This window comes from Leptinotarsa decemlineata, unplaced genomic scaffold, assembly GCF_025532065.1.
Source record: "Leptinotarsa decemlineata unplaced genomic scaffold, Ldec_3_MD MMD2_tig00026294_RagTag_RagTag, whole genome shotgun sequence".
Classification (NCBI taxonomy): domain Eukaryota; kingdom Metazoa; phylum Arthropoda; class Insecta; order Coleoptera; family Chrysomelidae; genus Leptinotarsa; species Leptinotarsa decemlineata.
The window spans coordinates 6,927,611-6,955,399 of NW_027412674.1; the positions used below are offsets into that span (position 1 = coordinate 6,927,611).

At 34.9% G+C, this 27,789-nt stretch overlaps 1 protein-coding gene across 3 annotated transcripts in view; it reads right to left on the minus strand.

The window, feature by feature from the left end:
* The window catches only part of LOC111512469 (probable protein phosphatase CG10417), a 32,501-nt gene extending 8,759 nt beyond the window's left edge, over positions 1 to 23,742 (minus strand). The window contains exons 1-7 of one of the 3 annotated variants that reach the window (XM_074180243.1): positions 23,640 to 23,742; positions 23,442 to 23,575; positions 22,815 to 23,367; positions 14,900 to 15,277; positions 12,473 to 12,598; positions 12,040 to 12,186; positions 10,178 to 10,527 (exon numbers count right to left, since the gene is read on the minus strand). In XM_074180243.1, coding sequence (XP_074036344.1) covers positions 10,178 to 10,527; positions 12,040 to 12,186; positions 12,473 to 12,598; positions 14,900 to 15,277; positions 22,815 to 23,367; positions 23,442 to 23,555 — 1,668 coding nt within the window. In that variant the 5' untranslated portion in view covers positions 23,556 to 23,575; positions 23,640 to 23,742. Of the gene's footprint in view, positions 1 to 10,177; positions 10,528 to 12,039; positions 12,187 to 12,472; positions 12,599 to 14,899; positions 15,278 to 22,814; positions 23,368 to 23,441 lie in introns of all 3 variants that reach the window. The other 2 variants (XM_074180241.1, XM_074180240.1) reach the window with 2 other exon arrangements.
* Positions 23,743 to 27,789: the final 4,047 nt, after the last annotated feature.

Consider the following 27,789-nt stretch of genomic DNA (forward strand, 5'->3'; position numbering starts at 1 on the left):
AGTTGCACAGAATTTTCCAAAAAACCAACGTATCACCAATGAAAAATCATCAATTTTTAAGGAGCCTACAAAAATGTGTGTTAGCTCTCTGATTTCATTCACCTTATGATACAGAATACAGAACACCTTATGATACAGAATACAGAACACGAACATATACATCTATATGTAGGGTTCAAAAGAGACTAAAATACATCACAATGCAGAATGATACGACATGAAATATTCAACACGTACAACATCAGTTTAAATTATCATTGAAGAATCCTTCCAGATAGGTCAAATGTGTCTTTATATTCAAAAGGTTATTTTTGTTTAGTGTGTTGTGGGTATGGTTCCTATCATGAGTCGCAAAAAGAGATATATTTTCTTTGACAAATAATACAGATTCATAAATGAAGAGACATGTTGGTGTTTGATATTTTTTTATCTAAGAATATTTTTTTACAGCTTTCTCTCTGAGAAAGGTTGAATATTTTTCTAAGACACCGTTTTTGCAATATGAATATTTTCTGTGTATATGCAGACATTCCCCAGAACATGTCATATCTGATGTGACTCTGAATATAACTATTATATGCTAACATCGCAGCCTCAGTGGATATATTTTGTGTAATTATTTTCAGGGCATAGCAGTACCTTGACATTTGTGTTGCCATTTTATTATCTATGTGGCTCTTCCAGTCCAGCTTTGAGTCAATTATAATTCCAAGAAAGTAAATTTGGGTCACTGGTTCTAAAATAGTTACACCATCACTAAAAGCATTATTTGTGCCATTTTGGGTAAAAGATATGATTTGTGTCTTGTTTTTGTTCAGTTTGAGATTGTGTGATGTAAAGTACTCCTCCAGAATATTTAGTTTGAAAAAGATATTTTCCTGTAGGTAGTTGTGATTGGTTGAACTAAAAACCACAGAAGTCATCGGCATACTGAACCATGATTCAAAATTCCAGCACATTGTTAGTGTAAAGAATGTACAGTAGTGGGCCCAACACTGACCCCTTGGGTACACCTCTTACAATATATAGAATTTCTGATTTCATTAGATTTCCATCAGTATCCCTTTCAGTGACACATTGCTGGCTATTTTTTAAATAGGACGTAATTAGTTCGAGTGGCAGCCCTCTGATACCATAGAACGACAGTTTTGTGATCAGTAGCCTATGGTCAACACTGTCAAAAACCTTGGACAAGTCCAGATTGACAGCTTTTATAGCCTTTTTTCTATTGATAGATTCAATTACCTTACATAGAGCTTGATAGTTAGCTTGAGTAGTCGATTTCTTTCTTCTAAATCCATTCTGAATATCACTTAGAAGATTATTATTCTCTAGATACATGATCAGTCTATTGTATATTATTTTTTCAAAGATTTTACTAACATTTGACAATATTGTAATGAGCCTATAGTTGATCATTTCCCTTTTTGAAGATAGCTTTGACATGCGCAATTTTAAGGTTATCAGGAAAAATACCTGTCAAAAATGATAAGTTGATTATGTGTGCAATATGTTCACAAATCTCATATGCTACATGTTTCAGTAATTCAGTTGGTATTTCATCTTCACCTACTGCTTTACTATTTTTTAACTTCAGAATAGTATCAAAAACTTATTTTGAATCTGTTGGGAGAAAGAATATGCTTTTATCAATGTTTTGATGTCATAACCATGATTCATCACCAGTTATGACCCTCTCTGGATCGCCGTTGACGTCATTCGACAATTCCTGAGCGATACTGATGCGACGGTATTTTGATCAAAATTCAGCAATTTTTTTTGGTTGTTGATGTGCTAGGGCGTCCAGGGCGAGAGTAGTCATTCACATCTTCTCGACCTTCTGTGAATAGCTTGTACCACTTGTAAATATTTTTCTGATTCACAGTACAATCACCGTGTGCCACTGTCAACATGTCAAGTGTTTAAGTATTTATTTCCATTTTTCTACACAAAATTTGATGCAAATCTTTGATCTTTTTTTTCAATAGCTGAACACGCCAAACACTTTCAACTTTATTGCCTCTCACAAACAAACTAAACATTCTTAACAGCTGAAATTGTGAACATATGTTCGAGACGAGTGTACCAACATAAAGAAAATCGCTAATCGAAGGTACGTAACCCGCGAAATTTGAACATTCCACTATACAGAGGTCGGCGATATAGAAAAATGCATTTTCCTCACTCACGCCACAGCCTTGTTATGGAATGTTCGATTATTTTAGTAGGGTGCTAATAACAGTTCGGAACCTTCCCCACCACACGACCTTGAGCTAACTGCACGTCATACGACCTTGAATACCCTTAACGACCTTGAGCTATGAGGACGTCATATGACCTTGAACATGAATGTTGACCTTGAGATTTGAATTTGCCCTCGGCATCGAGTTGGAAGTAGGGGGGGTGAATGTTTTTATGAGAAATTTGGTGATAATATTTCAGTCCATCAAAGCATTCAGTCCGCAATAGAAGCCAGTGGTGGTAGGATGCATGAAGATCTCCTGAAGGTCATTTCAAGATCGAGACATTCTGCCATACACCTAGCGGTTGTCATTTTACTATCGCTCGCTGAGCAGACGGTTGCCGTGAAGTCAGAACGAGGTTGTAGTGGTGCAAGGATGTATTGCAGTGCTGCTTTCGACACTTTAACAGCAAGGTGTGTAGTGTACTCGATTACTCATGCTTCATAGTTGTGAAAGTTATCGATAGCGGTTTCAAAGAAATGATGTGGTGCCATTATCAAGTAGATTCAGGGTGCCATGTAAAATGATATATAGATATAGATATATAAAGATATATATGTGTAGGATTTTTATCGTTGTCTAGGGAATATAATAATATGGACTCAGGTGCAACAAGAATAAAAGTATATTAACGATAGAAAACAACAATTGGTTAAACACTGTCACAATTAGCACATACGGCACATAAAAACATCAGTCAGTTATTACAGTAATACATCCAGCACTGAACAACAACGTAAACGGAGAATATCGACCCGGCTGTCGATTCGTCTTAATCCTCGTTCCGTCAACTCTTACCACAGACTGACCTATTTTACCTACTTTTTGTCTGCGACGTGATTATTGCATACGAATAACGAACCCTTTCCAAGAAGAATGGGACCGTCCGTTTTCCCAGAAATTGAACATTGTCTCAGGGTTTGTGGCGCTGTTGCCAGGAGCAATTTAATGTAGTTGAACTTACGAATAAATATTAATTAAAAGGAAAAGTTATCCTACATTCGGCCGTCCTGACATGAATCCGCCTCGGATTCCGATTCATTGTCGATCCACGGCTTCATATATTCGCTACAAGTAGAGGTCCTCATAGGGCCATCATGAATTCCAACTCTTACAACGTCGTACCGTTCATTCGGCTTAACTTTGACAACTTCATATGGACCCAAGAACTTCTTGTGAACTTTCAGCCCACTCCCAAACTGAGTTCGCTTTATAGCAACTAAGTCACCTTCAGTATATAATTTGGGTTTCTTTCTCCTCAAATTATATATTTTACGATTCTCCTCCTGAACCTTCAAAATTTGAGCTTTGCTTCGACTCCGTATCTCTTCTCTGTTTTCGTTGAAATCTTCTATCCACTCCCTTTCCAGTAATTCTCTGATTTCCAGATCCTCTTTATTCCTCATCTTGACTCCCATCAAAACTTCAAATGGTGAAGTTGCAATACTTCGTTGAAATGTCGAATTTAGTGCTCGTTGCACCCTTTCTAAATATTTGTACCACTTTGTAGGATCTTCTATGCTTAATTTAGTTAGTACAGGTATAATGATTCTATTAATCCTTTCCACTTGTCCGTTACTACGAGGTACGCCAGTTGTGATCAAGATATGTGCTATTCCTTCATTCTTACAGTATTCCTGAAATTCATTCGAAGTGAAGGCTGTACCTCTATCAGTGATGATTCGAACCGGATTTCCAAAAATCTGTTTTTGTTTTTCAAAACAAGCTATCGTCTCCTTGGACGTAGTCGACTTTGTAGCGTAGAGCCACGCGAACTTCGTAAATTCATCGATGATTACGAGAATATATTTATAGTTCTTATTAGTAGAGGGTATTGGACCCAGATGATCTGCATGGTAGGTGTGCAGTACCCCATCTTGTTTAGGTAGAGAATGCAGGAAACCCTCTTTTTTTCCTTCCTTCCTATTCCCCAATATACATTCTACGCAATTGGCTATGAATTTTCCAATTTTTTCTTTGAGTTTAGGCATGTAAAACTCTCTCTCTATAACTTCTTCTGTCTTCTTAACCGAAAAATGACCAATATCGTGCGCTCTTCTAATAATTTCCGTTTGCATGCCTTTGGGAACCACCATCAATTCTATTCCATCCTTGAGTTTATACAACATTTTCCTCTTCACAAAATAATTTTCGTATTCTTCTTTTTCTAATATCTTCTTTATGCTATTTAAATATTCATCACTCTCTTGTGCTTTTCTAATCCTTACTGTCATGTCGTCGTTGTCTTCACTCATCGTCATGATTATCGGGTATCTGCTCAAAGCGTCAACGTGTAACATCTGATTACCTTTTCGATGTTCCAACTTGTATCTATACTCTTCCAGCAATAATGCCCATCTGGCCACCCTGGTGGTCAAATCTTTTTTGTCCATGGTTTTTTGGAACGCAGAACAGTCGGTGATTATTTTAAATTCATTTCCTATCAAATAAATGCGGAATTTCTTAACGGCTTGTATTATGGCTAGAACTTCCAACTCGTAACTTGTGTATTTTTCTTCAGCGGGCGTCGTTTTTTTACTCATATAATATATTGGATGAAGTTGTCCATCAGATGAGGATTTTTGCATCAAGCAAGCACCATATCCATGCTTACTTGCGTCCGTGTGTAACTCTGTCTCGCAACCTCTAAGAAAGATTTTTAACACAGGCTCACTACACAGCAGTTCTTTGAGTTTGATGAAAGCTTGTTTCTGGTCAGTTCCAAAAATATATGATATATTTTTTCTCAGCAGATCGCTAAGTGGTTTGGCTATCATTGCGTATGAAGGAATAAATTTTCGGAAATATCCCGTCAGACCTAGGAATGATTGTAATTGCTTCGGCGTATTTGGTTCTGGAAATTTCTGTATTGCTATCGTCTTAGCTTTGCTGGGTTGCACCTTCCCATCTTCAATAATATATCCTAAAAACTCCACTCTTCTTTTCAGAAATTGACACTTTTTCTTCTTAATGTCTAAGCCATAATTTTTTGCTATTTCCAACACTAATCTCAATCTTTCTACCCCTTGTTCTTCGTCTCTACTAGGTATTATTATATCGTCCATGTAGTAAATGGCAATATCTTTTGATGTCAATGGCCTGAAGATATAACTGATAAAACGCTGAAAAACTGCCGGACTATTACAAAATCCAAACGGACATTTCAGAAATTCAAACTGGCCGGTAGGCGTCACAAAAGATGTATATTTCACGCTGTTTGGTTCGACTGATACATGGAAAAAACCATTTCTTAAATCTATGGTACTGTATACCGAAGCTCCTTGCAATTTGTCTAGAACGTCCTCTATGAGCGGTAAAGGAAAGCGGTCCTTGATAACATGCTTGTTTAGCAGTCTGTAGTCACAACATATTCTAGCCTGTCCGTCTTTTTTCCTCACGATTACTATTGGACTTGCAAAATCGGATGAACTTGGTTGAACTATGCCGTCTCTTAGCCATTCGTCTATTTGTTTATCTACCTCCTCTTTTTCTGGTACGGACAATCTTCTTGGTCTCTGGTAGATGGGCTCTTCACTTTTCAATATAATCTTCATTTCAATTCCAGTGGTTTCAATCTTCTGCGGCTTATAGTTTTCTACTAATTCCACCACCTTTTCCTTGTATTCTTCATTTTTGATATGCCTCACATCTACATCCACTTCTTTCTCTTCTTTTTCACCTATAGTCATTTGCATTAAAAAGTTTCCTTTTTCTTTTCTATAAATCATGATTCCATCTTCCTTGATACTTACTTCAGCCTCCTTCAATATGTTATTTCCCACTATGACCTTGGACGCCGTCGACTTAATAGGTAATACGTGGAATTCCAAATAAAATTCTTCATCATTTACCATGACCTGTTTCTTGAAAGATCCCAATGTTTTTACTCGACTTCCTTCACCTAAACCTTTTACAATTAAAGTGTCCTTTGATAACTCAATATCTTGAAATGCTTCTTTGTACACGTCTTCTCTTACTGTGCATAGATCACTACCTGTGTCGAATAATGCGGCTAAAACCACATTATTTATAGTTACATCCACAGCATTTTTGGGAATAACTTCTACGACACTAACATTTGCGGTATCAGTACTAGTACTTGGCCTAGTTGTTGCGCTGTTTGAAGTCGATGCTTTGTTCGGACACCTTGTGGAAATGTGACCAAAATTATTGCAACTGAAACACTTAGTACCTTTTGCCTTGTTTGGACATCTTTTGGATTTGTGGCCCTTTTGGCCGCAATTAAAACAAGTCTCCGTCTTTTGTATGTCAGTCCTTGTCGAATGATTTTCCTGTCGTTCTTCGACTTCCAGTTGCTTGATCCGGGAAACGATTTCTTTTTTTGGTTCTGTATCTGATCATAAACTTTAACTTTCTCTTTAAACTCCGCAAAATTGCTTGCTCCATACAAAACAACTTTATAGGTAGTCTCATCTTGTATTCCTTCTGTGATATACTGGATTATAACTTCATCTTCAATGTTCGCTCTGTTGCCTATTTCTCTCATGGCCAAAACATATTCTTGTACTGATTCATCATATTTTTTCTTTCTCGTCATCAGTAACTTGTGAATTTGTGCACTGCTAACTTTTACTTCGAATTCTTTGATCAGACGTTTTTTTAAAATTGCCCACGTCGTGATACCTCGCTCAGATTGGACAAATAACTTTGCCAACCCTCTAAGGCTCTTCTTAGCAAAAATTAATTTTTGGAGTTCATTCCAACCTGTAATTTCGGCAATTTCCTCAAAATCTTGAATCCACGTCTTCACAGGATAACTGTCTTTTCCGTCAAAAGGTCAGCTTTGATCAGCTTAGAACTACAAAACCAAACTCGACTTTAATAAAAAATTCTGTTATTTACAATGGTTTAAAAATATTCAACAAGGTACCTTTGTCCATAAGAGTATCTGAAAGTTATGAAATATTCAGGAAAAACCTAAAAAATCATCTCATCGACAAGGTTTATTATAACTTGACAGAATATTACGATGATTAACTAAACTCATGACGAAATAATTTTATTTATACAAATTTTAATTCTATTGACAACTTTATTTATACAACATTAATTTTATTTATACAATATTAATTTTATCTATACAAGTGTAACTCTAATTTTAATCTTATTTTAATTTTAATTTAATTTTATCTTACAATTTTAATTTTTTAAGACAATTTTATTTATACATAAAAACTTAATTTATACATATTTATAAGATACTCTCTCCCTCATCTATGATCTGAACTTAGTATTATTTACATTGTAACTTAGTGTTTAATAAGTACCTGCCAATGGAAAAAAGCTTATTCCCTATTTCATATATTGCATCTATCGTATGGTAACACGCATTAGAGTTACAAAGTGTTTGTCAACAAGATGTTAGTTCTTAAGACATTAAACGATATTAAATAAATAAATAAATAAATAAATAAATAAATAAATAAATATACTATCTTCGATATCTCTGAACGTCAAAGAAAACGTATCCGGTTTTCTTACTTCGTGCTGTACTGTGGTACTGGAGGGTCTCTGTTTATCTCTAACATCTTTGCCTCTTTTCTTCTTATTATCGTCCTTTTCTTTTTCTTTGTCTTCACGGCTTTCGTCTTCGTTTGCATTCTTCCTAGCGTCGTTAACGTTTTCGTCTTCAGTCTCATTTTCTTCGTCTTCTTCTTCGTCATTTCCATTTTCATCACCTTCAAAGTTAATCAAGTATGAACAAATACGATCGGCTGCGTCTGTAGTTTCTGCACCAACGTTCAAATCAAGAATGTAGCAAATGGCTATTAAATCATGCAATTTAACATGTTTCTTGACGTCGTCTAATTTTTTCGCGTATGAATCAGAACCCTTGCCGAAATCAAAACCGGAAAAACCACGGATAGCTTTTCTTACTTTTCTGGGTTCGCCTTCGTTGTCAAAACAAATGTAATGCAATTGTTTTACTACGTTTAGTTTACTATGAGTAATCTTATACTCAATTTGTTCAAAACTTCCTAAAGTAGTCATTTTCAATAACCGGAATATAATAAAAAATTTATAAATCAGGTATTTACCAGCTTAAACCATACAAATTTCTAAAGGCGGCGACTAAACAATATTTAATATCTGCAATAGTTACTTTAGAGTCATCGACCAGGTTTTTGTTCAGTGTGGATGAAATAATAAGAAAAAGAAACACTCGATATTATTCAACTACTCAACTAGATACTAATCACTAAGCTTATTACAAAATATTTTCTTTATCAGTTGAAAACCACAAAAGACAGATATTTATTCTAACAATAATCGAAATTTGACAAGATTCTTTCAATGTGATTGAGATGATAAAGCTTCACCCTGTTTCTTCAATGCATACAATCAACAAAACTGTCTCTCTTACAAGAAAAAGTTTACTCCACTCTTATGTCTCCGCCACTGAACGAAAATGTTCTTCTGGTCTGACTTGATTCCTCAGTATAAAATGAAAAAATGTTACCTCTCATCCGGATTACGGAAGTGCTCTACCTGTCGTTGGCCAGTCCACTGTCGCGGGTTTACTCTTGTTGACAACGTCGCAATATCGGCGCGATAACCGAATAATTCCAGGAACTTATGTGATGTGCTTCACGAGAATAGAAGCAAACAGCAACCAACACTTTTCGTTAAAGTTCTGAACTTGGTTCTAGAACAAAATCATTCACACTGCTCCAGATGTCGCCTCATAAATATCACTGCCCGTTTTACACGCCTTTTACCGGCTTTTATTTATTTTAGTATTACTATGACTTTTGTTCAGATCACGTTCAATATTTTCCAGTCGTTTTCTACCAACTTTCGTCAAATTCACATTCTGTGCATCCCGGACGAGCCCCCAAAATGTAGGATTTTTATCGTTGTCTAGGGAATATAATAATATGGACTCAGGTGCAACAAGAATAAAAGTATATTAACGATAGAAAACAACAATTGGTTAAACACTGTCACAATTAGCACATACGGCACATAAAAACATCAGTCAGTTATTACAGTAATACATCCAGCACTGAACAACAACGTAAACGGAGAATATCGACCCGGCTGTCGATTCGTCTTAATCCTCGTTCCGTCAACTCTTACCACAGACTGACCTATTTTACCTACTTTTTGTCTGCGACGTGATTATTGCATACGAATAACGAACCCTTTCCAAGAAGAATGGGACCGTCCGTTTTCCCAGAAATTGAACATTGTCTCAGGGTTTGTGGCGCTGTTGCCAGGAGCAATTTAATGTAGTTGAACTTACGAATAAATATTAATTAAAAGGAAAAGTTATCCTACATATGTATATAAATAAATGAATATATGTTCACTCGGTTGACTCCGTCTCAGCACTGACGAGGAGCTAGAACTCCGAAACCGGTCTGTCGATATTATCCCGACCAATATAATTCAATTTCAGTTTTTCAAATATAGGAAGTTACTTGCGACGAATCTTTCGATCAGAATATGTTGCACAGGCGATTTATAGTTTTACCTCGTCATTCTGCGCGGCGTTAGCTGGGTTAGTTGTTGTTTTTTTGTTTGGTATTTGCCACACGTACCTACAAAATCGAAGGTCGCACATGAGAGGCAAGGATTTGGTACTTTCACAAGAACTTGGGCATATATTATGTACCTCTCTGGAATATATTTATTGATTATTCTGACTCCCACCTCGGATTAGTGTTTGTAGTGTTTGTAGTGTTGTTTCCAGACTCTGTCTGCAGGTGGCGCAGTGGAACATCAACTGAGTCAACTGCAGGCAGAGCTTTATGATTAGTTGGAATTATTTTGTTTCTTCGGAATATTCCAAAAGTTTTCCCAATGATATGGTGGTATTTTGAAACAAGAAATGAATGGATCCAAAAAAAAATTATTAATCTTTTGAATCCAACAAAAGCCCATAATAAAATAATATAAATTGAACTTACCTCCTCACAAATTTTAGACAATTTATCACAAGTATTTATTCTTGGTCTGACAAAATCAACGACCTCTTGGCTGGACATGAAATTCCAGATACCATCACAGGCAAGAACCATGAATTCGTCTTCTTTGGGATTAACTGTAAGTGTCTTGATATCTGGCAAAGAAGTAATCATCTGTTCTCTATCCGACAGTTCTTTATTTTGTTTGTAAGAATGATCTCCGATTGCTCTAGAAAGATTCAAACCTCCATTGACTCGTCCCTCCCAATTCACCTTACCACCAGCTTTTTCTATTCTTTGGCGCTCTATATCATCTTCCGGTTTGTGATCAAGGCTCATTTCTATTGCCTTTCCTATAAATCAAATAACATTTTTGTTTTTACAATTATCATTCTAAATAACAAATCAAGAGTCAATGGGTCAAGAAATCGTTCCTATCACCATCCTTTACTTGTAATGTCAGCTGAGAAAAAAGTTTTGTGTAGCTCGCCACACAAAACAACTTTTTCTCTTAATACAAGTATACTATTACACCTACTGCCATCTCAAAATGGACAAAAACTGCCTTTACTGTTTGCGGTGGAGGGTCAAATAGAACCACTCACTTTTGATGAGCTGACGCTTATAGAAAAAAATAGATGTCGCTTTTCAACTGAGTTCAAACTTTCAAATATTCATATTATATGAATATTACTGGAGTTCTATCCCAACACCAAACCGTTATTTTAACGTCTCGACATGTGTTTCGATCACAAAGTGATCATCTTCAAGAGGAAGATTGGGATGGAACTCCAGTAATATTCATTACTACACCAAAGATACCAAACAGTGCATCAAAAATTCATATTATATTATAAGGAAATGCTTCTGAACATATATCTATAGAAAAATCTACAACCCACTCATACTTCTATAGTCATCAAAGTTTTGATAATTGAATAGAACTGGCTGATACTTGATGAAAATCCATATTGAAACAAATTAATACAGTTTATTGCGTGACTTTCATTTCAAAGGGTTTTACAAAAACCGCGACAGGTGGCTAAACAATAGTCCCTCAAGCGTAAACTAAAAGTTACTTCTAAATTACAACTATTTTATTCTCCAACATATTACCTACTTGTATGCCTACTTTCTAATGAATGAATCTACCTGTAAAGGTCAGGTATGAATTCATCAACTATATAAATAAATTTTTCAAAAGTACTGTAACTGTAACTATACTTGACTATTTTTACCTAGAAATAAAATTGAATCATTCCTCATTATTGAATCTGTTTATTTACAGGTAAAAATAGTTAGGTATATTTACCATACTTTCGAAAAATGTATTCATATAGTTAATGAATACATACCTTAATTTTTCAGGTAGATTAATTCATTAGAAAGTAGGCATACAAGTAGGTAATATGTTAGAGTATAAAAATAGTTGTAATCTAGAAGTATTTTTTAGTTTATGCTTGAGGAAGCTATTGTATAGCGAAACATGTGTCGCGGTTAAGTGAAAATCGTGCATTGGTATCAATGTTTTGACTTTATTTTACAAACTCAAGATGTGAAATATTTATTTCTATAGCGCTCATATTTTTTCTACTTCTGTAACAGTATCGAAATAAACATTCAACCATATAGCAATGACTTTTCCTAAAATTCAAATTATTTATTATTTTTTCCCAATTATTTTCCCAATAACCAGAACAGCAATACTCTTGTCGACACGCATATCATCAACCATCTTGAAGAAGTGCTTGTTTTGGATGTATTCTACAGCAGAAGTTCCTTTTCCTTTTATTAATTTTAACTTTAACTTTTGTTCTATTCTATAAAGGCAAAAACGTAACAACACGTTATATTTTATTACTCACCATTTCGACAAACAATACATCTGGAATCTCCGGCATTAGCCACATATAACTCATTTTCTCTAAGAACTGCCACAACTGCAGTACATCCACTATCAGATCCAGGTTTCTCAAAACCATCCCCTAAAGCCACATCTTGTTCATCTTCTTCTGAAATAATGGTAAAATAATTTCAAATATAATCTTGTTATTTTGCTAATACAAAAACACACAAATCGTAGATTACTTATTACTTGAACAACCTGCTATGAAATAATTTGTTAAAATTCTTCATTTTGTTAATAATATTTGTTTGCTACAACAGTTAAGAATTTGATAAAACATATGGTGAGGACTAACTGTGATATTTTGACAAATTCAATAAAAAAAAAAAAATACATTCAGGGACCAAGAATAGCACCTAATGTACAACAAATTTTGGAATATTCATCATTACCGTCTTCATCTTCTTCTTCATCACAGTCTTCCTCATCTTCCTCTTCCTCAGAGCTACCATCTTCTTCTGAATCTTCCATCTCAATAGCCACATTCACACCTTCATCTTCATCATCAGAACTTTCTACTAGAAATAGGATACAAATATTCAATATTTGATTTGAAATATAATTACAATGTTTTCTGTATAATGTTCTAGTGCACCCGATAACCTTTCTTTCAAAATTTATCGACCTCTAATCAATAAAACCACCTTTTCCATACCAGAATAAAAATGCTATACCTCGACACAAGTTTCAATGACCGAGTCAGCATCATCAAGAAATCTGAATCAACTTTATTTCAAATTCTTTTCGATTTTTAAACTTTCAAAGGCATCAAAAGGCCTGTTTATATTAAAATATCTGACTTAGGTGAAAGATTTAGTTGTAGTCAGTCATCTCCTCATTATGTTATCTTGGTTATAGTCATACATAAACAGCCAAATGTAGTCCACATATACCTTTCTTTTCTCTTTCTGAATAGAATTTTTGATCTGTTATACACCAATTCCAAGACAATGGAGATGTTCCTCAATTTGGGTTATTACAGCAAATGCAAGTTTGAACAAAATAAAGTTGAGTTTAATTCATGAGTTTTTCAAAATCACTTCGAAAAGTATCAAATTGATGTTTCAAATGTTGGGTTTTAATTTTTAAAGGGATTTGTTTCTAATTCACATATTGGCAACAGCGCCCATATCAAGTTGAAATAATTTATACGTACCTAGATATTCTACTTTAGAAAAGGAAAATTATCTTTATAAATCAACAATTAGGGCAAAATATAAATTATAGTTCAATACCACCTCCACAGTTGTTTTGTTATTTATTTATTTAGAGGAAGATAGGTTAGGTGCACAAAATGTCATATATCACAGAATGTCTCGGAACTCGGAACATAAGTAAACTGAACAGAACGCCTCTGAAATATGTTATCTTTGTTTGTCTCATACTGGTAACAGATTCATTGTCCTTTATCAGCTATAACCAATGTTACCAAATGGTGAAATAGAAACGAATCTTTTTAAATGTTGAATGCATTATTTAATTACTCTTTTTCAAGTATTTAAATAATTTTTTTTAAGAAAGAGGTTTAAATGATAAGTTTAAAATGCGTTGTTTTAGAGCTTTTTTATGAAAACTACTTGATTTTCGTCATGAGGAACATTCCCATTGAAATTTATAACTTTTAAACTGGAAGACATCTACCCTTGAACATTTCATTGAATATTGATTTTGTATTATATAATATTAAATTGGTATTGTATTCACATATGTATTCATCTGTGGCTTAAAATGAGTTGTTCTAGTCATCTACCTAACTTGGTTAGAGAAACACGTATCGAATAACAACATTTTGTTCTACTTCTAGTTTGAAATCTAATATGAGCTTTCAAGAACGTCATAACTTATAGTTTGTACATGATGTATGCCCTGCTCATTCTACTATAATTGTTTCAGAATGGTTAAATGGGAAATTTGGTGATAAATGGTAGGAAGAAATACTAATCCACGGTGGCCTCCTCGTTTGCCAGATCTCACCCCATCAGATTTTTTATGAGGATATTCAAAGCAAAAGGTTTACAAGGATCAACCATTTAATAATGATGAGGAGCCTGAAACTTTGATACAATCTACTCTTTGTCAATTTTATGATTGGACGATTAGATGCATTGAACGAGACAGTGGACACACAGAGACACGTCGATAGTTCTTTCTTCACACATTTGATAGTGGTTAAGTTATAATAAAAATAAGATGATAGAAATTGTCGAAACCATCGGCACTGCTTTCAAATACAATTTGAAAACTTTGTATTAATCATTTTCTATTTTCTCAATATATGAGAAATGATAATAATAATGTTTACCTTCAACTCTTATTTGTTTTGTTCCTTGTGTATCCTGGATTATTTTAAAAGGATTTCATGTTTGTAAATTTGTATCGTTTTTTTCATAAACATTTCAAATACAAAATGATCACTTCAAATGAAAGTTTTTGAATATCCATATTACAATTATTAATGTTTTACCTTGTTCAAAATATGATTTAAGAAATTAATGTTGCAACAAACATGAAGTTAGTGATTTCATAAAAAAATTAAAATCGAAGTTAATATGCATGAATTTGAACAAATATATATGGGCTGTAACATGCCAAAATACAGTAACATCTGGAAACAAAAATTGGGTTATTTGCACACTTGGAAATAACGTTTTTGTACGATATAACATACTTAAAACACAGTAGCAATACCCTTTTTAACCTTTTTCATGCTTTCTTGGCGAATTATCAATTTTTCACACACTAATTTTTCAAGCACTAGTTTTTCACCTGGACCAGCCAAAACATCAAAAATCATATAAATTAATATATATTAGAGTTACCATTTGGCCCCTCAAAAGTTTTGTCATCATCTTCAGTTTCATCATCCTCACTGTCTTGCCCAAAATTCAATAACGCCTTATATAATTGATTAGCGTTTCGTTTAGGTCTCACTGTGGCAGGTGTTTTTGGGGTTTTATTTTTAGGAATAGCCTTTCCTTTGCCTTTACTGGTAACATCTCCATTTTCTTGTGGAGCAGAGCTAGTGGGATCAGCGTTCGACTTTTCATCCGAGATTTCTCCATTTTGCGGTGATTCAGATTTATTATCGTTCTTTGGTGTCTCAGTAGTTGTGTCACTCTCTTCGGTACCAAGATTTTCCGGCGACGAGACCTTAATTTGAGGGACTGCACCATTTGGTTCTGATTTTTCAGGTTCATCTAAAAAAAGATCTGAATATCATACTTTCAATTTACCCAAATATTAACATTGATTTAAAAATTGATTCAGAAATATAGTTGAGCATTGAAAATAAATGTTTAACATTTAAAGCCTTGTTTTCTTGGTTCCATTTCCTAAGTGTATAATTATCTTATACCAAATATTTATTCATAGAAAAATATGTAGTCATCCCAGAAAAAGATTATGTATAGCAGGAGTCTCAAGAAATACAAGCTGTAAAAGCATTTTTTTAAATTTTGAAATACTAACATTGCCATACCTGTATATATTCGAATTATGTGTTTTTATATATGATAACCGTAACTGTTTCATAAGAAATGAAAATGTGCATTCTATTGATACCAGGTGCAAGACAGACTTTCATATGCCATATTGTAAAAATGCACTGACTTACAATTCCCCCAATGTAATAGGGCTCAGATTATTTAATCTGTTACCACTTGAACTGAAAAACTCTAGTACTATCCACAGCTTCAAAATTACACTTAAGTCTTTTTTCCTAGAGAAAACCTATTACCCCCTTCAGGAAATGATTGAATAATAAAATTAAAATTTCAATGAATGCATTACTCTTAGTAAATTGTCTTATTTTTAGTTATACTTTTAAGCTCTTTTCTGACTAATCCTACACAATGTACCTTTTTCATTGTTTTACAGGATAATAAAAATTATTATTATTTTTTTTTTTTTTCCACCGTAGTGTGCGCTAGTCAGGCCCTATCCCCCGAAGCCCCGATACATTCGGGAGGGCGCGCCAGCATAATCAACCAATGACTACTCCCCACACCGTGGGGTAAGTGATCATTGGGTCCGAGAATCATGTGCCCTGAGCAAACGCAGTGAGCCAAGAATGACAGCCTTCTGCATCTGTGCGGCTAAGATTTCTGCCTTAGTGCGGCAAGCCGGTATGATTTTGAGATTCGAGAGTAGAGAAGACATCATTCCACCAAGGACTCCAACAATCAGAACGACCATCTTGACAGAGTGATCTGGATAGAGTCTGCGGAGTTCGAAGAGAAAATCTCGATATTTTATCCGTTTTTCCTCCTCTTTTCTGACGATATTCGTCTCGCCAGGAGCTGAAAACTCCACGACAAATATCGTTTTGGTCTGGTGGTCGAGAAGGACTACATCAGGCTTATTAGCTTGTATGAGCCTGAGGGTGGGGAACGAATAGTTCCAATAAATTCGGCACTTCTCGTTCCCCACAACGGATTCAATATCCCCCGGAGCGTAGGGCAACACCGGTGTCTCGTCAATACCGTAAGAGTGCCGTAGATGGTAATATAGCACTCTTAGGGCCGCGTTATGTCGATGGATATAGGCCGAGACCGCATATGCTGGACATGCTGATAGCAAGTGCATTAGGGTCTCGGGCGCCTCGCGGCAGGCCCTGCATCTTGTGTCAGGAACCTCTATACCCATCACGCGACTGCGGTAGACTAAGGTGTTGAAGACACCATCCTGGCAAGCCATGATGAACCCCTCAGTTTCCGACTTCAGCCCACTCGACCTGAGAAAAGCGAACGTCAGGCGCTTTGATAAGCCAAGGTCTTCAATGTTATTGAAGAAGACCCCATGCATCGGCTTATCCCTGTGTCTCCGCAGAAGTAAGGTGATCTCTGCGGCTTTTATCTGAGCTTTTTGCTGAACGGGTTCCAACTCGGTGACAGAGTTGTTATTATTATTATTATTATTATTATTTTCACCGTAGTGTGCGCTGGTCAGGCCCTATCCCCCGAAGCCCCGATACATTCGGGAGGGCGCGCCAGCATAATCAACCAATGACCACTCCCCACACCGTGGGGTAAGTGATCATTAGGTCCGAGAATCATATATCCTGAGCAAACGCAGTGAGCCAAGAATGACAGCCTTCTGCATCTGTGCGGCTAAGATTTCTGCCTTAGTGCGGCAAGCCGGTATGATTTTGAGATTCGAGAGTAGAGAAGACATCATTCCACCAAGGACTCCAATAATCAGAACGACCATCTTGACAGAGTGATCTGGATAGAGTCTGCGGAGTTCGAAGAGACAATCTCGATATTTTATCCGTTTTTCCTCCTCTTTTCTGACGATATTCGTCTCGCCAGGAGCTGAAAACTCAACGACAAATATCGTTTTGGTCTGGTGGTCGAGAAGGACTACATCAGGCTTATTAGCTTACATGAGCCTGAGGGTAGGGAACGAATAGTTCCAATAAATATTATTATTATTGTTATTATTATTATTATTACTACTTTCATTAGGAATTCTTTTTTGAATATACAAAAGGTAAAACATCCTGAGTGATCTGGGCAGAACTTAAGAAATACCACAAATACTAAAAGCACAGAATCAAAAGTGACCAGTTGTACAGCGAACTAAGCATGTGAAAAGTTGTGTTTTCTTTATAGCCGGTCAAAAGTACACATTTCCATCTTCAATATTCGAGCCGAAAATCGAAAATTTGTGCATTAGCAGATTTATAAGCGCTGTCTGTTTTTGAGGAAGCAAACATTTTTAATCGTTTATCGCAATGCATTAGACTGTCGTGACTGCCGTTATTCACTTGTCATTAACTGATGTTGCTTTGGTATTCGGATATGAACAAAACCAAAAGTGTGTAATGAATCTGAATGTTAAATCATAGTGGAAATACTAGATGAGCTGATAAATTCGTAGGCTAACACACAGATGATTATTAGTTAACTCTAACTCTATACACTGACTTTTCCAAGGCTTTTGACAGAATAAATCACAATATTATATTGAAGAAGATCGGAAATTTTGGTTTTACAGAACATTTGGTAAATTGGTTTGGTAGTTTTTTGGCTAATCGTTCACAATAGGTTAAAATTGGAGGATGCAAATCGAGTGATATATTAGTAATATCTGGAGTGCCACAAGGATCACATTGTTCACCCCTGTTATTCAATATTTTTGTGAATGACATAGGATGCTGTTTAGAGAACAGTGAATTTTTAAAGTTTGTGGATGACCTGAAGCTTTTCAGACCGATAAAATCATACAATGACCAAATTCTCCTTCAAGATGATCTAGATAAAGTTTATGAATGGTGTGTTATAAATAACTTATTTCTCAATGTAAATAAATGCCATTTTATTACTTTCTCAAGAGTTGGTAGGAAATTCGATACATCATACAACATAAATTATCAGCACTTAGAATACACTTCCTCTATAAAAGATTTAGGGGTCATTTTTGACAAACAACTCAAATTTGTAAACCATATAAACCAAGTGAGTGTGAAAGCATCCAAAACACTGGGTCTTATTTTACGTCATTGTTCAGGATTTTCCATTGAAGCATTAAAAAGGATTTATTTAGTTCTAGTGGTGTCTAAATTAGAATATGCTTGTATCATTTGGTCTCCATTTTACAATGTGCACTGTGTGTCTAGAAAGAGTGCAAAATAAATTTCTGAGATTTTGTTCTTTCAAGTTGGGTCTTCAAATACAGTACCATAACTATTCGAGTATATTACAAGAAATGGGGCTTAAACTATTGCAAACCAGAAGAATTCATGCAGATCTATGCTATGCATTCAAGCTGCTCAATGGACTAATAACTTGTCCTGAATGACTTGAATCTGTCAACATTCATGTTCCAAACAGGAATCGTAGACACAGCCATTTATTTCATATACCCTTCCATCATACAAATTATGGCAAACATACACCATTGGAAAGAACCCTAAAGTTAGTAGATGACAAAAACATCAGTATATTTGGTGTTTCTTATGGCCGTTTTAAACAATCATTGAATAATTTAAGTTGGTGATTGTTTACATAAGGTAGTAACAAGTTTGATTTTGATTCTATATCCTAAAGTATTTTATAATGTTATATAGTTGTGTGCTGCAGAAACATTCCGTAGCGTATTAGTTTATATTTTACATTTTTGTATGTTCTTTTTTTGTGTGAAATTTTTACACTGTAATGGGGTTTATCCCGTATAAATAACATAAATAAATAAACCTTCAAAAAGACATGTGTACAAACTTCTGAGCTATCGGACTATTAGTTTGTGGGATACGGCATTTTGAGTGCAGCTTCTTTTGTTAGTTTGAAGAAAATAGATAAAAAAGAATTTCATGTGTTAATAAAGGATTGCTTTTTGGCGACAAGAAAAATACTGTTGAAGCCAAGGCTTAGTTGGCTTCACTTGCACTTGCAACAGTTAAGAAGTGATTTGCCAAGTTTTAATCAGGTGAAATGAGCACTAATGATGATGCACACAGTGGACGCCTCGAAAGAGGCTGCTATTCAATCAAATCAAATCAAAGTATGCTTCATTACCTAAGATTTGAACAGCTTGTTGACAATTATTCAATATGACAAGTTACCAATAAATATTACTCGTTTTTGAATAATATGTTTTCTGGCCTAGTCGGACAGAATCACAGAATCAAAATGATGCACAGCATTTACGAGTCTATCGCTATCCTTTGCATTTCCACGGGCAAAGAACTTACGTTTTCTCTTTCATTAAATGGAAGAACTACACACAGCTGCAATACTGTGACCTTTTCTATGGGATGATTCGCTGGGACCTGTCTGTCGGACGTATTCACTCGTAGCAATATTTCACTTTTTAAAACTCGACAACCGGAATTCAAGACTAATTTTTCGTGTACAACCCTATACCACCGTGTTTGTAATGAAATAATCTTCATTTCAACTTGACTTCAATTAATTTACTAGACCAGTGCACGTTATTAGTATCGATTTACCTGTTTATACCTGCCTACACAAGAGTTGTGACGTCAACCTAATGTTTGCATATTCTATAGGCTTTGTACTTTCGATTGGTATGGAATTTATCTATTAACCAAACCAGTCAAAAGTTAGGAAAAAATTATTTTCAAATTGTTAATTCATCGTAATCTGGACTGAAATTTTTCAGTCAACCCATATGCAATATACTTATTGACATTGACATCCATCAACCAGCTTGGTGGAGCTCATTTTATACTGAGATCCTATGCTGAATGGTTTTGCTAAATGTAGTTGATCATTACCATAATAGTGAGATAACGACTGACAGCTATTTGACTTGAAAGTAGTTGACATTTCGATTTTTGGAATTTTACATGTTTTTTTCTTCGCAATTATCGCAATAAACTATAGAAAGCTGCAGCGATAGTGAGTTTAAAAATGTGCCTTAAAAACTTTGGTTGACCTCAAAGTGGATTTGTGAAAAATACTTTGAATTTACGCAATAAATTATCAAAGTAAACTAAAAAGTTTGCCCTTTCTACAAGTGTATGAAGTTCTGTATTACAATTTTCATACTTGTCAGATGGTGGAAGGTAAAAATACTCAAAGAAGGTCGTTAAAAACAAATTTATCTTCTCAATAAATGACTTTGGTTCAATTTAGTATTTCCATAATTAACAAAAATGAAAATACCGGAAAGTTCAATGAATATTGAACAGATAACTGAACCCAAGAGTTATAATCTATAGTACAATTCCATAATAGTAGGCACTAAATTATCAGAAATATTATTGCATTAAAACATTGTTGTCAGTGTTGTGATTCTATATATTTTAACATCATTTTTCCTCATCTGTTTAGTATAATTTCCGTACGCCGCTGCAGACAGATTAAGGCGAAAACGTCAGTCATTACTGAGAATTTAGTGCCTACTATTTTGTAATTATAGTATAATTCAGACCATAACCTGTAGGGTCCCTTGTAAAAATTCAGAGATATTACACTGAGTGTAAATGAAATACTTAATTTAAAATGCTTTCATGGCTACTACCACGCTGGATATTGAATTATATCCAACATACATTTTTGCAAGATACCTCACAGAGGTTAGTCTCGCAGACATTTCTCATTCATTTAGCAGCAGGACCATGCTGAAATTATTCGAGAAGATCACCTACAGATCGGTTTCAAGGTATTACTTCTCATCAGTGCAGAAAAGATCCGACCCAAATAACAGAGTGCCTGGGACTCGATTGATTTCAACGCGGCTCGACTGCATGTATGAAACTTAAGAGAAAGATTATTAACTGGTAACAGCTTCATCTCGTCAACAAAGCCCCAAGCGGAGGACTTCTTAACATTATTAATCATTTGTTCTTGAACAATATCAGAAAAGTACAGGTTGTGGTCGAAACTCAAAATCAATTTTTTGGTACAAAAAGCAACTCTAAGGTCAAGTCATGTTGGAAATAGAAGGACTCCCCTATGTTGATACTTCGGATTTCTTTTATGATGATGGTGATAAAGAAAGAGGCCAAACAACCCATCAATGAAGCAAACATTTACGTGGTGTCAGACAATGAAACGGTAATAGTTTGTTCTACCTAATGATCATGAGAACTTTGAATAAAATAAACACATTGCTGTTGCATTGTTGTTGAAATCAATAATGCATGAAAATAAAATTAATGAATAAATAGAATGAAATAGATTCATTGGTACTGTTACATTGAAGGTGCAGAACACATAATGATTGTCAAAATTGAACCTTACAAAAGAGGCCTACAGTTGCTAAAAACCACCAGAAGTTGAAAAAACATTACTCCCGCAAATTAGCAAAAATCATACAGAAATGTCTTATTGTCCAGAAAGAATGTTATGAGCTAAAATTTAGAGAAAAATTATTCTCACAAATTAGCAGAGATCATACAGAAATGTCATATTGTCCAGAAAGAATATTATGAGCTAAAATTTAGAGAAAAAGTGATAAATGCAAAAAAAGGAACTTAAAAAAAATTCTGGAAGCTGAACTTGAAAAAAAAAAGTTTTGAAAAGTTTTGAAGAGAGAAAGAGAAAATAAATACTTCATGAATTATATGAAGAAGAAATTAAATGAAAAATAGAACTGTACATGAAATTTAAAGTGCTAGTTGTGATACCTTTAATAAAATGAATGAAAACACTAATTTCCACTAGTTATTTTATTTTTACGACCAGTTTCAGGTTTTAGGTAAGCTTACCTACAAACTTCCTATAAAACCTAGTTTTCTGATTTCAAATGTATTAGTTAGTTCTTTCTATACTTGATACTGGGATAAAACCCAAAACCGGTAATAAAAATAAAAGAACTAGTGTAAATAAGACAAAAGGGTTTTCATTCATCATTTCATTTAAGTCATCAATTACACAGACTAGTCGTGATAATTTAGATTCTTTTGTTTTTTACAAAGTTGCAAAGTTCATTCAAATGTTACTTAAATAATTTCATGACACTTGTTGGACTTTTACCAATCATGAATAGTTTCAACATGATTAATTTGATGGTTATGGTTTACTTATCAGTAAATTAACAGATGCACGTACTTTATCAAAATTTTTCGCTTTTATAATTTCTAACCTAAGGGTTCTCTAAGGAGAACATCATCAAAATCAACTTCTACATCATATTCTACTCCTGTACCCAGATTCAATATCAGTAAACTAAAACTGTAAAAAGTAAACCTCCCATTACAAAAATGAAATCATTTTTGATAACAGTAGTTGTCAAAAATACAATCATTATTCTACACGGCCATACCTTTAACCTCTGATGAGACAGTTCCTTCAACAGTTTCAAGATTAGAGCTGCTACCACTCGAATCCTGGGATTTTGATGTTTCTTTATTTTCAGATTGGCTACTTGATGTGGCAGAACATGAGGCCTCATCAGACGACGTATCTTTTTTTGCCTTTAGAAAGGGTGATTTCAGGAATTCCCCTTTTTTCAAATTTTTTAAAGCTGGGTTTGCTAAATTGGTATACTTTTCAATCACTTGCTCTATTGGCATTGCAGCTTCTTCATACAAGTTATCAATATTTTCTTCATCATCACTACCGTCATCATTCAGATTCTCCCCAGCTAACTTTGTTAATGTTTCTATAACTTCTGGGGAAGTAATGGTTTGATCAAATCCCAGAAACCCATCAATCAAGGCACGCTCCAAGTCATTTTCTTTATAAGCAGATGTGTCTTTAATATATTGAGGTAACTTTTCTGAACAATACTGGGCAACCTCATGGCCCCCATGTCCATCATACACAGCAAAAAATGAAGTACTTTTGTCGAAGTCTAGTACGCAATTATGAGCATCCTATAAAAAAATTAAAAAGTACTTTTCAACCTGCTGCAATGTAATTTCAAATGAACTGGAAAACTATAGCCTACCTCTTGGTTGACACGCCAACCCTGCATAGAACTGGCGCCATAACTAAGTCGATCATTTGATGCATCGTCCGACAATTTCTCGGTCACTGGTTTTGATAAAAAAGAACAACCCATTTTTAAATTCTTGAAATAAACTGAAAGAATAAAAATTGTTTTCAATACTGCCGGTATTGAATCAAAAACGACTTGTTAACTCACGTCCATGCTGCAAGTGCCGCTAAAATAGGAATTGTTTATTTTGACATTTTTGACAGTTTTAGAAATAGTTTACTGTTTTTGTACTAACTTCTAGAGATATTGGAAGATGGCGTGGACAATGTTGCCAAAAGGAAAATATTTTACAACATTCAAGAATTTAATTGAAATGGTATATTTTCTTTTTCGATTTCTGGGAAAGGAAGGTTTTGGCTTTCTGCTTTTTCATCTTGATACAAAAAATGTGGAAATCTTCCAAAGAAAGAAAGGAAGCAATCAATTTCAGAAATTAAGTTTATACAAAGATGTGTAGATCATGCAAAGAAGCAACTTTCAGACACCAACTGAAAGAAAACAACTATTTTCATATAAACATTGAATTACACGGAAAAAAAATACTTCCGAAACAAATACTTTTATATGAACGCTGAATTATATAAAGAACATGTCTCTCTATTCTGTTTGAATTCTAAACATTCGTTTGGAATCGAATCAGATATTATTCAGAGAATTCCTACACAATATAATTGATGGAAGAAGTGAAATTTCACTTACATGGAACACTGTCATCCTTACTGGTAGACATCCGATGTTTCGCCGTAAGACACTTGTGTTGTCGGCTCTTCAGTACCAAATACGGATAGGTAACATTATGAAAAAACACTCAATTCGTTCATAAAATTAAAAATTTTTGTACCGAAATGAGTTAAATCCACCCATGTCATCGGTGACAGTACGTGAATAACATTCATTCGCTTATTTGATTAGATCCCAGCCATAGGTTATTTGATTAGATCCCAGCCATAGGAATCTTGTTTAAATTGAAAGGGTATATTTTTAGGAGAGAATAATTTTTGGGAAAGAAAGGTTGTGTCTCTGTACTTCTTCATCTTGATACAACAAATGTGGAAATCTTCCAAAGTAAGGACAGATGAGGCAATCGATTTCAAAAATTAATCCCGGTGAGTGTGCAAGCAGCCGCTACCAATAAAATATCGGCCGATTTTGGACGGCCGACTTTGTACCGGTCGTCCAAATTCCAATAGTAAACCACATGTGGGAACGGGACCTTGCACACATGCCTACCGGTGATCGTCGCCGGTAAAATACCGGTGAGCAGCCGTCCACTGCCACGGCCGATTTCATACTGGCCGATATTTTATTGTTAGTGGGTGCTTGCACACTCACCGAATTTTTATCGGTCAAACAATCAGTTGCTTTGTTGTCATAATCAGCACGCACTACCAAAACGAAGTTAATGCGTAGTAACTACAATTTCACCGAGCATTCGAGACTGGAATGGTCGGTAAAAAACCGGTGAGTGTGCAAGAGTGTATTTAGTCATGTACGCCACTACTTCCCGGTACTGTCGCCGATACAGTGGCAGTGGACGGCTGCTCATCGGTATTTTACCGGCGACGATCACCGGTAGGCATGTGTGCAAGGTCCCGTTCCCACCTGTGGTTCACTATTATAATTTGGACGACCGATACAAAGTCGGCCGTCCAAAATCGGTGTGTGTGCAACTAGCGTTAGGGAGGAATTTTCACCGATGATGACGCTACTCAAACAGCCAATAGTTTATCGGAATAATCGAATGTTAAACAAAGCCTATGTTCATTGTTTATGTTTTTTAACTTATTTAATTGTGAATTCATGAATGTATGGGCGCCCGCGGGAATCAAAATCTGTCGGGCATATTGCATTTTTTTTGAGATCTTTGATTTATGGACCATGGTGCCTATAGTAAACAAAACACTGAGTCACCAGTGGGACATATGTTTGTTACATAATTTTGGCATGTAACAAATATTAATATATCATGGTATTCTTGTTTCTTCAGAAGTAATTACATAGTATGTTAGATGCTGCTACATACGTTATTTTTCCGTTTTTTGTACTTCTATTCATTCATTCAACCTGTATTACCTCAAGAGGACTGTCATATGTTATAATTCTTCTGTAAATTATTTCGATATATTACTTTTAAACCTTGCATCACTAGGTTTACGGAAAATGTTTTATACTCTCTGTCTCTCAGTTAACCATACCGTTTGCAATTTCTTCATCGCTCAACTCTTTTCTTACTCTGTTCCTTCCATTCATTCTGATTTTTCTATATTTTCTAATTTGTAAGCACACGCATATTCAACAATTACTAAATGAGAAAAAGGTCTCAGATTTCTCCTTTCTGATGTAGATTCTACAATTACTATGAATGTCCCTTTATCCCTGTCACAATACATGAATGATGAGTCGTTATATCATTTCATTATAAGGTTTGTTCGTTCTCAGTTTGTATTGTTCAGTGAGTCAGATGTAAACTGAAGAGTTTTATGCGACATGTTCAATATTCAGTTGGGTGACTGTTAGGATAGTCCGGGCAGAGAACCAGAACAGGCTATTATTTCGTTTGGAAAACCTTTCAGAAGTTCCCGGAGATTTCTAGGATATTTTGAATCTCACTGTTATTACTACCCCCATCTCCACATTTTCATCATCAATATACAATAATTCTTCAGGAGAAGATTAATTTTTGTGATTTTTTTCAGTTATCGAACCCTTTAGTATTTCGAGAATGTCAATATGATAGAACTGACCGATACTTGATGAAAATCCATTATAACGTTTTCAAAACACACATTAATGTGAAGTTTTCACTTGAAAGTTTCAGAAACCGCCACACGTGAGTTTCGTTTCTGATGGATGGTGGACGGACGTGCCGATAGCGACCGTCCACAAACTAGGTACGCGGACGCCATTGTTGGAGACGAAACTCAGTTTGTGTCGTGAATGTCTGCCGTCATAGAACGTGCCACCATTAAATTAAACATTTTTGTGAACAGTCTATAAGCACAGAACACCCTAACAGGGTGTTCTGTGCTATAAGTGTTGAAGAGAAACAGCACTCCCATTCACGCCGGTTGGAGGCCGGGGACTGAATGTCCACGTGGAGACAGGATTTTACCAAACAAATAATTTCAGTCTCTAAACAATATTAATTTTTTCAAAATACTAAGAAGTGAACAAATTGAATAGAAGAACTGAACAAATTTAATGGGTTGTTCATGAGCTTAGCTCAAATAAAGACAGCCCCAGGTGTTGAGCTGGACCCAATTGCGCCTGAATAGGAAGCAGCGGCCAATAAAGAAGGAAGGAAGGAAGGAACCGCCACACGTGTTTCGCTATAAAATAACGGTTTTGTACCTAAACTTTCAAGTAAAAATATCACATTGAAGTGTTTTTTGAATACATTGAGAGTTTCAGATTGCTTTCTCACTGGACGATTGTTTCCAATAATTTCTCTAGCTCCAGATTTATCCATTGGTATTATAAAACTTTGCTTCCATAATGCAGATTAAACATTGTTTTTGTGAGGATTTTGCGAAATTAAATGTAGTTTTAAAAGTTAAAAAAAGTCCCACCTGCCCCAGCTAAAAGTTTTCCAGAGGCTATCATAAGTTAGTTTATTATTGCTGTTATTTCAATGTAGTAGTCGGAAATATGTAAACTGTCTGTGGATTTGTATAGTGAATTCGTTTATTTCTTATGTTATTTTTTTCTCAAATTGATGGATGTAACCGTTACTACGTGGTAGGAAATCATAATGAAGAAAAGATAATTTAAACTGGCTAAAAGTTTTCCTGGGGCTATCATAAGTTGGTTTATTATTGCTGTTATTTCAATGTAGTAGTCGGAAATATGTAAACTGTCTGTGGATTTGTATAGTGAATTCGTGATAAGAACCTAATAAAAAGTAATTTACAAAACAATTTACAATACCATTGTTACTATCCATAAGTTTTATTTCTTATGTTATTTTTTTATCAAATTGATGGATGTAGCCGTTACTATGTGTTAGGAAATCATAATGAAGAAAAGATAATTTAAACTTTCTATGGATGAAACTGCAGTAATGTTAGTTACAAATAAAAGTGGTGAAAACATAGAGGACATTTTCAAACTTATACAGTATAAGTTTGAAAATGTCCTTATAAGACGAAACTGCAGTAACGTTAGTTACAAATAAAAGTGGTAAAAAACATAGAACTTTTCAATTCCCTTTTCTTCATTATTTTTTTATTGTTCATATACTCATTCAATCAGTAACAACTATGATTAAATTTAGTGTTTTGGTCTTTCAGTCTGGTGG